General features: G+C 43.2%; 1 protein-coding gene across 4 annotated transcripts in view; it reads right to left on the reverse strand.

Moving 5' to 3' along the window:
• The window catches only part of RNF216 (ring finger protein 216), a 162,844-nt gene that overhangs the window by 10,791 nt on the left and 139,752 nt on the right, over positions 1-12,301 (reverse strand). For all 4 annotated transcript variants that reach the window (XM_055340350.1, XM_055340351.1, XM_055340349.1 and 1 more), the window contains one exon: positions 9,203-9,425. In XM_055340350.1, coding sequence (XP_055196325.1) covers positions 9,203-9,425 — 223 coding nt within the window. The remainder of the gene's footprint in view (positions 1-9,202; positions 9,426-12,301) is intronic.

Here is a 12,301-nt window from a genome sequence, read left to right on the forward strand (position 1 = left end):
AAAAGGGGGTATTTAGAAGTGACAGAAATAAGATGTTGAGACAAGCTGTGGAAACTGGGTTGATGGGGCAATAAGGGGGCTCACATTATCTTTCTTTTATAGAAGGTACAGGGGTGCCTGACTGGCTCAGTTGGTAGAGCACACAGCTCCTGATCTCAGGGTCTGGAGTTCAAAGCTCCACACTGGGCACAGAGCTTACTAAAAAAAAAAAAAAAAAAAAAAAAAAAAAAAAAGGCAGCCCAGGTGGCTTTAGCAGTTTAGCACCACCTTCAGCTCGGCGTGAACCTGGAGTCCTGAGATCGAGTCCCATGTTGGGCTCCCTTGCATGGAGCTTTCTGCCTATGTCTCTGCCTCTCTGTCTCTCATGAATAAATAAATAAAGTCTTAAAAAAAAAAAAAAAAAAAGGAAACATGCTGAAGCCAAAATCCAGTAATCCAGTTACTGACTTCACCTTTTATCTACCTTTCCCACGGGTCTTCTGTTTCTCCTGGGTCAGCTCTGAAATGCTCTTCTCCCCTCCATTCCTGCAACACTCCCTCTTCCTGGCCACTTAAACACAGATCTCAAAGTTGTGTGGTAACCTCTGCACACCAGCCCCAGCAAGGAGATGCTAGGCACGTTTTTTTTTTTTCCTTCTTCCTCACACACACAGAGGCAGAGGGAGAACCAGGCTCTCTGTGGGGAGCCTGATGTAGGACTCGATCCCAGGACCCCAGGATCACGACCTGAGCCAAAGGCAGATACTCAATCACTGAGCCACCCAGCACCCTAGGCTCTGATCTTGTTGGGGCAGTGCTGGAGCCACAGACTCAAGAAGGCAGGTGGGTGGGTTTAAGATGCCAAGAGAAACAGCCTGGGCTGCAGCAGTTCTATGTTTACAGACCACAGTCTTTGTGAAAGTGGGATGACACATTTGCCTTAGAGAGTTATTATAGAATGAAATATATTAGCACAGGTCAATGTCAGGTTCAATTCAATGCAGGCTTGGGAAAAATAAATAAGCCTTTTGACCAAATGGCTGAGTGGTAATGGTATCAAATTGTAAACTGGTTGTAAAAGCCCTAGGGTTTTATTTGAATCAAACAATCTTTTTGCTCTTATATTCAAAAATCAAAAAAGTTGTGGAAAACTATTCTGTGCAGTTTCTGGCGACCAACACCCAAGATAAACACTGACTTTGTTTTCTATTTAAAGAAGAAAAATGCTATTAAGAATTCTGCCCCACTTCTTGGATCCAGACTGCCAGGTGACTGCTCTTCTGACCACAGCGTCTAAGGACGAGGCAGGCCATGCTGGCCTCTGCTGCTCACTCAGCTGCCCGTGGACAGGAAAGGGTCAGTGGATGTGGATCCAGTCAAGCACCAGAATAGCTTCTCCTACTGCAAAACAGGAGTATGCTCACTTATGTGTCCACATGTGGCTTTGCATTCTGCCCCCCCCCCCAATCAGAAAACTGAGGTTTGGGGATCCCTGGGTGGCGCAGTGGTTTGGCGCCTGCCTTTGGCCCAGGGCGCGATCCTGGAGACCCGGGATTGAATCCCGCATCAGGCTCCCGGTGCAAGGAGCCTGCTTCTCCCTCTGCCTGTGTCTCTGCCTCTCTCTCTCTCTCTGTGTGTGACTATCATAAATAAATAAACATTAAAAAAAAAAAAAAAAAACTGAGGTTTGCTTGTTTCTTTTCTAAAATGACATCTTGTTTTTTAAGACCCGTGGTTGAATGTTTTTGGCTTCCTACTGGTAACATAGAAAGCAAGTTACATTCATCATTTTAGTTCTCATACAGAATTTGTTCAGGTTCCCAAGCAATCTCTAGTCATGAAGGGATAAAACTCCACTTCTTTCCAAACCACGGAGGGACGAAGAGATTCTTCCTGGCCTTGCTGGTTAATTAAGCCGGAGAACAGGCTTGGATGACAGGGCATGCTTTGTTTCCCTGAACTTCTGAATGGCTTTGTGTTCTCAGAAGCCCCAACAGATGCTGGCTAGGAATCCAATCAGTCTCCTGGTGAGAATCAAGGAAATGGGGCTGATCCCAGATTTGATGGGAAAGGGACAAATGGAACCAAATCTCTGGTTGTGGCTGCCTGAGGAAATCGGAGGGATTTGTATTTGCTTGATCTTCCTTTTGAACTTTATTCTGAGCAAATACAGAACCTTTCTCAGGGTGGAAGACGACAATTCAACAAGAAAACAAGGGGGCAGTTCATGCTACGGCACCCAAACAAGGTAACAGGACACAAGAAAACTTTAACCAATTCCACATGTAGAAGTAAGAGGGAGGTGGCAGGAGATGGAACAAGAATAAGTGGGAGGAGAAAGAAAAAGTGCACTGGCCAGGAAAAGGCCAGTGGCTCGACACACTCTGATGAGTAACTCCACTCAGCTCTTTGTTTCTGGAAAGCAACGCAGAGGGGGGAGTACTTTGTAGGAGATGCAGCAAGAGAAAGAATCCTGTTTCCTCACATAATTCCTAGAGATGCTCAGACCCCGGCATGTTGGCTGCATGGCACTGAGGAAGTGACAGCAGAACTGCCAGGTCCCGGGAAGGTATGTCCCACAGAAGGCACCATGGATTACCTTGGGGAGCACTTGCAGCTATGGGCTGTCCCCCCTTCCACTGAACCAAACCAACAACAGTCTTTTGCCCATTTCATGATTGGATTGTTTCTTTGCTGTTTATTATTTATTTTTTAAAAGATTTTATTTATTTATTCATGAGAGACACAAAGAGAGAGGCAGAGACACAGGCAGAGAGAGAAGCAGGCTCCCTGCAGGGAGCCCAATGTGGGACTTGATCTCGGAACTCCAGGATCATGCCTTGGGTAGAAGGCAGGCACTCAACCGCTGAGCTACCCAGGCGTCCCTGCTGTTGAGTTTAGTAAGTTCTTAATAGATCTTGGATACTAGCCCTTTATCTGATATGTCATTTGCAAATATCTTCTTCCATTCTGTAGGTTGTCTTTTAGTTTTGTTGATTATTTCTTTTGCTGTACGGAAGCTTTTTATCTTAAGTCCCAATAGTTCATTTTTGCTTTTGTTTCCCTTGCCTTCAGAGATGTATCTTGCAAGAAGTTGCTGTGGCCAAGTTCAAAAAGGGTGTTGCCTGTGTTCTCTTCTAGGATTTTGATACAGATGCAGTGAAAAGCCGAGACACCTGCACTGCACCCCAATGTTTATAGCAGCAATGTCCACAATATACAATAGCCAAGCTGTGGAAGGAGCCTTGGTGTCCATCGAAAGATGAATGGATAAAGAAGATGTGGTGTAGGGCAGCCTGGGTGGCTCAGCGGTTTAGCTTGGCCTTCAGCCCAGGGCCTGATCCTGGGGACCCGGGATTGAGTCCCACATCAGGCTCCTTGCCTTCTCCCTCTGCCTGTGTCTCTGCCTCTCTCTCTGTGTATCTCTCATAAATAAATAAATAAAATCTTTAAAAAAAAAAAAAAAAGAAGAAGATGTGGTGTATATATACGGTGGAATATTACTCAGCCATTAGAAATGACAAATACCCACCATTTGTTTCAACATGGATAGAACTGGAGGGTATTATGCTGAGTGAAGTAAGTCAATCGGAGAAGGACAATCATTATATGGTTTCACTCATATGGGGAATATAAAAAATAGTGAAAGGGATTATAGGGGAAAGGAGAGAAAATGAGTGGGAAAAATCAGAGAGAGTGAGAGACTCCTAACTCAGGGAAACAAACAAGGGGTAGTAGAAGGGGAGGTGGGCGGGGGGATGGGGTGACTGGGTGATGGGCACTGAGGAGGGCACTTGACGGGATGAGCACTGGGTGTTATACTGTATGTTGGCAAATCGAACTCCAATAAAAAAAATATACAAAAAACAAACAAAACAAAAACAAAAATCAAAACAAAACAAAAAAACAACAGAAGGATGACCTGTTTGTTTACAGTTTGCCCTTTCCTTCAGTCACTGGGGAGAGGGCAAGGCAGGGGGTTGGGGGGCAGGAGGCAGGCCTACTTAGAGCCTCAGGAGGTAGCAAAGCTGTGGAGTAAGAGCAATTCCTAGGTCCCTCAGTCTAATTTTCTGCCCAGTGAGGAGGTGGTTCCTGACAAGCACATACCTGGTTCCCACTGAGGACTCACTGCTTTTCAAACTGGGAGTTCCAAGGATTAAGGTTAGGCCCAAAGAATGGTTTGCTGTGGTTCTCACACAAGGGCCAGCTTTTTACCCTGACACCTCCTCTTAGGCATACTGGAGATATCAGGCACCAGGGGTAAAATTTGGTGGCCAATGATCTTTGCTTTGGCTTATAGAATGCTGGCATGAAACATGTTTTAAAGATACTTGGATTAATGGCCCATCTTTAAAAATCAGGAGATATCAGAATAAAGTACAGATTTCCACCTTCTCCAGGGAATCTGAAGCCATGGTAACCATGAGTACAATTGCACTTGGTGACAATCTGTGGGAGGAAAGTAGCGCCTTGGACAGGGCCTACACCCTCTCCTATTTGCCGCAGTCAGCACCATATCCTACTGCCCCAGACCCAGCCCACTTTACATTCATCAATCACTGATGTTACTGTTTGCCCTGTGTAACTTGGGCTGTGACCCCAGCTACATGCTGCTGGTGTTTTATGTGTAAATCTTCTTTGTTTTTTTCTTTTTTTAAAAGAGGTTTTCATTTATTTGAGAGCAAGTGAATGAGCACAAGCAGAATGGGCAGGGGAGGGATGCCTGGACGGCTCAGTCAGGAGTCTCTGCTTCTCTCTCTGTCTCTCATGAATAAATAAAATCCTAAAAAAAAAAAAAAAAAAAAAAAAAAAAAAGGGAAGGGGCACGGGCAGAGGGAGAGGGAGAAGCAGGCTCCTGGCTGAGCAGGAACCTGATGTGGCGCTCAATCCCAGGATCCTGGGATCACAACTGAAGGCAGATGTTTAACTGACTGAGCCACTCAGACATTCCTCATTTTTTTTTTTTTAATGATTGATTTATGAGAAAGAGAGAGAAGGGAGGGAGGGGGAGAGGGAGAGAGAGAGAGAGAGAAAAAACACCTACAGAGGGAAGGGTAGAGGGAGGAGAGAGAATACACAAGCAGATTCCCCAGCTAAGCTTGGAGCCTGACACAGGGCTCAATCCCAGGACACTGAGATCATGACCTGAGTCAAAATCAAGAGTGGACCGCTTTTTTTTTTATTATGTTTTTTTTTTTTAAAGATTTTATTTATTTACTCATGAGCAACACACACACACACACACACACACACACACACACACACACACACACACACACACAGGCAGAGGGAGAAGCAGGCTCCATGCAGGAAGCCCAACGTGGGACTCGATCCCAGGTCTCCAGGATCATGCCCCGGGCTGCAGGCAGCACCAAACCGCTGCGCAAGAGTGGATGGCTTAACCGACTAACCACAACCACCTAGGCGCCTCTCCATATTTTTTCCTATCTATCTATCTATCTATCTATCTATCTATCTATCTATCTATCGATTTTTTAAAACACTTATTTATTCATGAGACACACACACAGAGAGGCAGAGACACAGGCAGAGGGAAAAGCAGGCTCCATGCAGGGAGCCTGATGTGGGACTTGATCCTGGGACTCCAGGATCATGCCCTGAGCCAAAGGTAGACACTCAACCACTAAGCCACCCAGGCATCCCTTTTCCTACGTTTTAAAACATAGGTATAGGGCAGCCCTGGTGGCTCTGTGGTTTGGTGCCGCCTTCAGCCCAGGGCCTGATCCTGGAGACCCAGGATCAAGTCCCACGTCGGGCTCCCTACATGGAGCCTGTTTCTCTCTCTGCCTGTCTCTCTCTCTCATGAATAAATAAATAAAATTAAAAAAAAAAATAAAACATAGGTATATACAGCATCAGTTAAGAAAAAAAAATTTTTTTTAAGTAAACTCTTACCCCCAACTATGTGGGGCTTGAATTCACAACCCTGAGATCAAGTCACATGCTTTACTTACTGAACCAGCCAGGGACCCTAGCATCACTTTTTATAGCTGTACACTATACTAATGTGAGTGTCCCACTCCTGGGCTGTTCACTGCTATACACATTCTTATATGTGAGGTTAAACAAAATTCCATCTTGTCTAATCCATTGCTATTTGGGAGCTTTCCGTAATTCGCAGTCAAATATAGGGATGTTTATTCATTTCTTATTGAATTGTACCACTCTTTACATATTAATATTTATCTGTATCATATATGTATTACAATTTCCCTCAGTTTTTCATAGACCTTTATCTTTTTTTTTTTTTTAAGATTTTATTTATTTATTCATGATAGACACAGAGAGAGAGAGGCAGAGACACAGGCAGAGGGAGAAAGCAGGCTCCATGCAGGGAGCCCGATGTGGGACTTGATCCTGGGTCCCAGGATCACATCCTGGGCCGAAGGCAGGCGCTAAACCGCTGAGCCACCCAGGGATCCTACCTTTATCTTTGTTCATGGTGTCTTTTGTAAAGATGATTTAAGTATTTCTAGTCTGGCCTTGATATAACACTAAGAAGGCTCTTCCCTTCCTAGGGAATGATACAAGTAATTTTCTTTTGCTTTCTTGAAGTACTTCCAAAGCGTTAACTCAGTGCCCCAAAGAACTAATGAAGCTTTCTCTCTCCACTGATAGCCAGTGTGATCTTGAAAACTTAAATTAGGCCAAGTCACCCCACTGTGTAAGCCCTGCAATAGCTCTCACTGTACCCAGTGAGCCCCATGGCCTGGTTGTGCCTGCCTCTATCACTTTCCTCCCCTAGCTCACCACCTGCAAATCACACCAGCCTTCCTTCTGGTTCCTGAACAGGCTGAATTGGTTTGGTTTCCTTGGCCTGTCTTGCTCTTCCTCCTCAGGCATGCCTCTCTGCAAATGCCGCCTCCCAGAGAACCCATCCAGGTCACTCCATCTAAAGGCAGCTTCCCTCCCTCCCCCACTCCAGCTGCACTCTCCTACATAGCACTAACTAGAGGAAGGATCCGTTTCATAGTGTAAACTCCAGGATGATGGGGCTTTTCTGTTCAGTCCTGGCAACACCAAATAGTTAAGAATTGAATTAAATGGGAATTGCAGCAAATGTCTAGATTTTGGAGTGAAGCAACTGTAATATGTAACTGTAATACTAAGTCTTGCCTTTGAGGGAGAAGAGGCTTCTCCACTATCAGGTCATCTTCCCATCCTCAGGGAGAGCTGAGGACTGTCACCAGGCCTCCTTTGGTGTACTTCCTCAGGCCTTTTGTTCACTCCCAGTTAGCAGGATTTTCACTGTTATGCTCAATCTTTTTGGTAGAACAAATCTTGGCACATATTGCATTGCTATCCTCACAGAATTTCTTTTTCTTTTCTTTTTTTTTAAGATTTTATTTATTTATTCATATATATATAGAGAGAGGCAGAAACATAGGCAGAGGGAGAAGCAGGCTCCCTGTAGGGAGCCTGATGCAGGAGTTGATCCCAGGATCCCGGGATCCCAACCCAAACCAAAGGTAGACACTCAACCACTGAGCCACCTAGGTGCCCCTCCTTGTCGAGTTTTGAACTTAAAAAAATTATTTTAACAAGAATTGATACAGTTTCTATTAAAACTTACTTAGGAACAAAGCCTATTTCTCAACCCTCCTGATGTCCTTCAATATAGTTTTATAGTTTTCTTCATATTTGTTAATGGTAATTTCTAAGATATTTTACAATTTTTATTTGCTCTATAATGTGAATGACATTCTGTATATTTATTTTGTATCTAGCCATCTTTCTACTACTTCTAATAGCTTTCCAGTTGATTATTTGGTCTTTTCTCAGGCTGAAAATGATAGATTTGCCTTTCACCATTATATAGTGCTTAGAACAGTGTCTGAAACACAGTGGGTGCCCAATAAACACTGGCATTATGTTCTATTCTTAGTTAACTGAATTGACTAGCAGTTCCAAAACAAAATAGTGGTGATAGTCTTATATTTGATTATTTGGTAATGCATCTATGTACTTCACTATTAAAAACATGCTAAGGACTTATTCTGAAATATCTGGTTTAAAAATAACCATCTCGTGATGTCTGTGTCTCAAGAATAAATAAATAAAATCTTAAAAAAAAAGATATTTGATTTTTTTACTTCTTTTCCCATTTAAAGATCTCATATGGTTAGTTATATTAATAAAGCTTTTTTAGAAAGATTTCATTTATTCATGAAAGACAGAGAGAGAGACACAGACAGAGAGAGACAGAGCGAGGCAGAGGGAGAAGCAGGATCTATGCAGGGAGCCCGAGGCAGGACTTGATCCTGGGACTCCAGGATCACTTCCTGGGCGGAAGGCAGGCACCAAACTGGTGAGCCACTCAGGGATCCCCTATATTAATAAAACTCTTAATACTGAACCATCCCTGCATTTCTGGAACAATCTCACTTTTTTTTTTTTTTTTTAAGATTTTATTTATTTGAGTGAGAGAGAGGGAGAGCACATGCACGCAGAGGGAGAGAAAAAGAATCCCAAGCAGCGCAGAGCCCCATGTGGGGCGCAATTTCATGATCTTGAGATCACTACCTGAGCTGGAACCAAGTCAGAGACACTCAACCAACTGAGGCATCCAGATGCCCCAATGACTTTGGTTGTAGTTTCTATCTGCTGATATTTTAGAGAATTAAAAACCTATATTAAGAAGTTAGAAGGGGGACGCGTAAGTGGCTCAGCGGTTGGGCGGCTGCCTTCAGCTCAGGTTGTGATCCTGGGATCTGGGACTGAGTCCCGCATCAAGCTCCTGCGGGTAGCCTGCTTCTCCCTCTGCCTGTGTCTCTGCCTCTCTTTCTCTGTCTCTCATGAATAAATAAATAAATCTTAAAAAAAAAAAAAAAAGAAGGGTCTGTATTTTTCTTTTTTTTAGGGTTATCTCTGGTTTTGGTGTTAGCGTTATGTTGGCCTTATACAGACATATGTAAAGCTATCTTTTCTTGTCTATGCTCTGGGACTTATTTCAGATGGCACAGAAAAATTTTATTCTAAAGGCCTGAAAGAATTTGACCATAAACTGTTTGGATGTCTGCTTTTGAGGGTGTGTAGCTTTCTGATTATTTTCTCATTTTTATCCTACGCTTATTGGCCCATGTAATTTTCTAACTTTTCATGAGTCATCATGTGTTGTTATGTTTATGTACAATCCCTTTCCTTATGTTATCTGACCAATATTTTCCCCTACAAAGCAACAGGCAGTCATGCATTCACTTACGGTAGGATCGGTCCAGAGAGAGCATCTTGAACACTCCTGGCAAGGGGCTCCTGGTGAGCGAGGATGCTGACAGAAATGGTCATATCCATTGATAGACACTCGACAGAGGTAGCACATCTGGGCACCACAGCGGCAAGACATACGGTTGCAGCCTTCGGATTTGATGAGGCCAGTCCCACACTTGTGGCATTTTCTAATGCGGGCTGCAGTCATTTTTTCTTCACTGAGGAAAGAATACATGAATGGAGATAGCAGGGAAGAGGATGGGAGAGAAAAATACAATGGCCACTAAGTATGTCTTCCCATAGGTGACTGCCTAGCCCTTTTGGTGACATCTGAAGAGTGAAAAGAACCTATGCTTTGGAGTTGAGAAATACATTCTGTTCATTAGTTGTATGACCCTGGGTAAAGTATTCAACTGCCTGGAGACTCAGTTCCCTTATTTTTAAATTAGGAAAGCCCAACTTTCTTCATCATGTTTTGAGGATTATTACAGCTAAGACAGAAAGTACCATGGTTCAGTGCCTGACACCTACCATTTAGGAAATGATTATTGTTTGTTATAGGAGTTCCCGTAGGCTTAAAATGGAGAGAGAAAAAAAAAACTCCTTAATCATGTGTTTTATATATGTGAAACTTGCTAATAAAGAGCTAGTAAGCCTAAACCTTTGCTACATACACACCTTGGATTTTATCCATTAAAAAATTTTTATTTCTTTTAAGAGGTGGAGAGAAAGTGAGGAAGAGGAAGGAGTGGGCATGTCCAGCGTGGAGCCTAACTCAAGACTCAATTTCAAGACCCTGAGATAAGGACCTGAGTTGAAATCAAGAGTTGGACACTTAACCGAATGAGACACCCAGGTGCCCCCTATCACCTTGGATTTTATTACTCAGTGGGAAGTGGGGAGAGACACAGTTGGGGACAACCCAACAGCTTGTTTATACATTCTTCCTGCTGGCAGTGCCCACCTCCATGTCAAAATCCCACATTTCCAGACTCCCTTTTAGCAAGGCTATCGGCATGTCCTCGAGGAGGAGTCAGCCCTGGCCAATGGGAAGCTTGTAGAAAAGCTACTTGTTTGCAGAAGTACTTTAACTGATATGGAGGGGCAGAGGACTAGAGCCGAAAGGACACATCTTGGCTCTTTGCCAAGAGCTGGCACTGCTGAATTAGTTTCTTCTGAAGTGCACTGTTCCTAATTCTAAAATAATACTTGCTACCCTGGCCTATAACTGTTTATGTATCTATCTTCTCTACTTAGTTGAGTTTCTCGAAGTTGTCAAAAAATGCATGCCTATGGAGACTAGGAAAGGCAGGAATGACCCCAATGGTGGAGAAGCCCCCAAACTGGGACTTAACCCACTGTTCTGAGCATGTCTCTTCCTTCCAAGCAGAAACCCAGAGTGGTACCCAGGGAAGTCTTTCCTTGCAAAGACTCAACAGCCTGGGGATGAGTTCTGACCTGCAGGCTCTTTCCTCACACTGGGAAAACAGTCTTCTTCCTCCCACGGCTCCCAGGGTTTCTGCTAAGTAAGGGAAGCCAGGTGAGTCTAGCGTCAGGCAAGTGTTTTTAATTACTGATATTTAGAAGACTGTCAGTTTGCTCCTTAGAAGTTAGATCATGTGCTTAAAAATAGAAATGAATTAGAAAATTGGCTGCTATTCATTTAGGTTTCATTTTTGAATGGCCCAAAATGCAGGAAGGCTCTGGCTTGAAAAGAATTAAAACCCAGTTCAAGTTACAGAAGAACAAATTAGGTCTAAGTTTTGTTGAATAGGAAACATCGTCAAGGAGACAAAGCTTAAATAAAGTGAATTTGTTATTGTCAACTTAATAATATAGCACACATGTTCATGATTTCGGGTTATTCAGCAACTAGGAGGATACTTCTCAATGCTCCCTGTTAAAACTTACAAGGTTCTGAGGCAGAAGTTTCCAGTATTTCCAATATGAAAATCTGTGGCCAAGACACAACTTCAATTTTCTATAGCACAAGTTTTCTGTTTAAGAGCATCTTCAAGATTGATGTGTGACTTTAAGCCATTATGCTTTGGGGGCCTGGAGCTGGCTGACTTTTCTCTGGGTAACTGCTATGGTTATAGTGTGGGAGAGGAGTGGATGAAAACAATCAAGGTTAGGGTGCTGGTGGCTCAGTCAGTTAAGTGTCTAATTCTTGCTCTTGGCTCGGATCTTGATCTCATGGTCATGAGTTTGAGTTCTGCATTTGCTACATTAAAAAAAAAAAAAAAGGAACTAAGGTTACAGAGTCCTTTCCTGAAGGCTTGGGAAGAGGGTGCATTTATTTTCTTGCCCCATTCCACTAAGCTGTCAGTCACCCAAGTAATAAGGGATATGGTAGGGGAGAAAAGGCATTCCTAGAAAAATGGAGGAATACACAAACAGTGTCCACCACTCAACAGTGCTCTAACGTTTAAATAGCTGTTCAACACGGCATTTCCACATTCATAAGACCAGTACTAGGTAGGGCCAGAATGACTCTGTACCAAAAAAATATTGCTTTTATGGATTGTGGTGACCACCTATCCAGTAACACAAAAGTGCAAAATGGGATGAGGAGAAATCAATGGATTCTTTTGGGATAAGTGGTTTGGGAACTAATTTCTAAACTAGGCAGGAAACAAACAACCCCACAGGATGTGTTTCTGGGCAGAACAGGAAGAGAAGCCTGAACTGCAGCTGTGTCTGCTGACCTTGCGTTCAAACAGGAAGGTTCACTGCCCTCGTCCACATAACCATTCTAGATCCTATAGCTCTGTGAGTATTTGTTCTCACCACTGTTTAACTATGTTGGGAATTTCTGTTTGGGAGTGGTCTCCATTTTTTGCGGCATATACTATTCAAAATGTTAGATGGCTATCCTTTGTGAATATATTTAATTGTAGTAAAATGCACATAAAATTTCCATTTTAGCCATTTCAAAGTGTATAATTTAGGGGCATTTAGTATATTTCCAGTAATGTGCAACCATTCACTGCTATCTAGTTCTAGAACATTTTCATCATCCTCAAAGAAAACTCCATACCTTTTAAGCAGTCACTCTCCACATCCCTCCGCCCCTGCAACCCCTAACCTGCCT

This window comes from Nyctereutes procyonoides, unplaced genomic scaffold (genome assembly GCF_905146905.1).
Source record: "Nyctereutes procyonoides isolate TBG_1078 unplaced genomic scaffold, NYPRO_anot_genome, whole genome shotgun sequence".
Taxonomy (NCBI): Eukaryota; Metazoa; Chordata; class Mammalia; order Carnivora; family Canidae; genus Nyctereutes; species Nyctereutes procyonoides.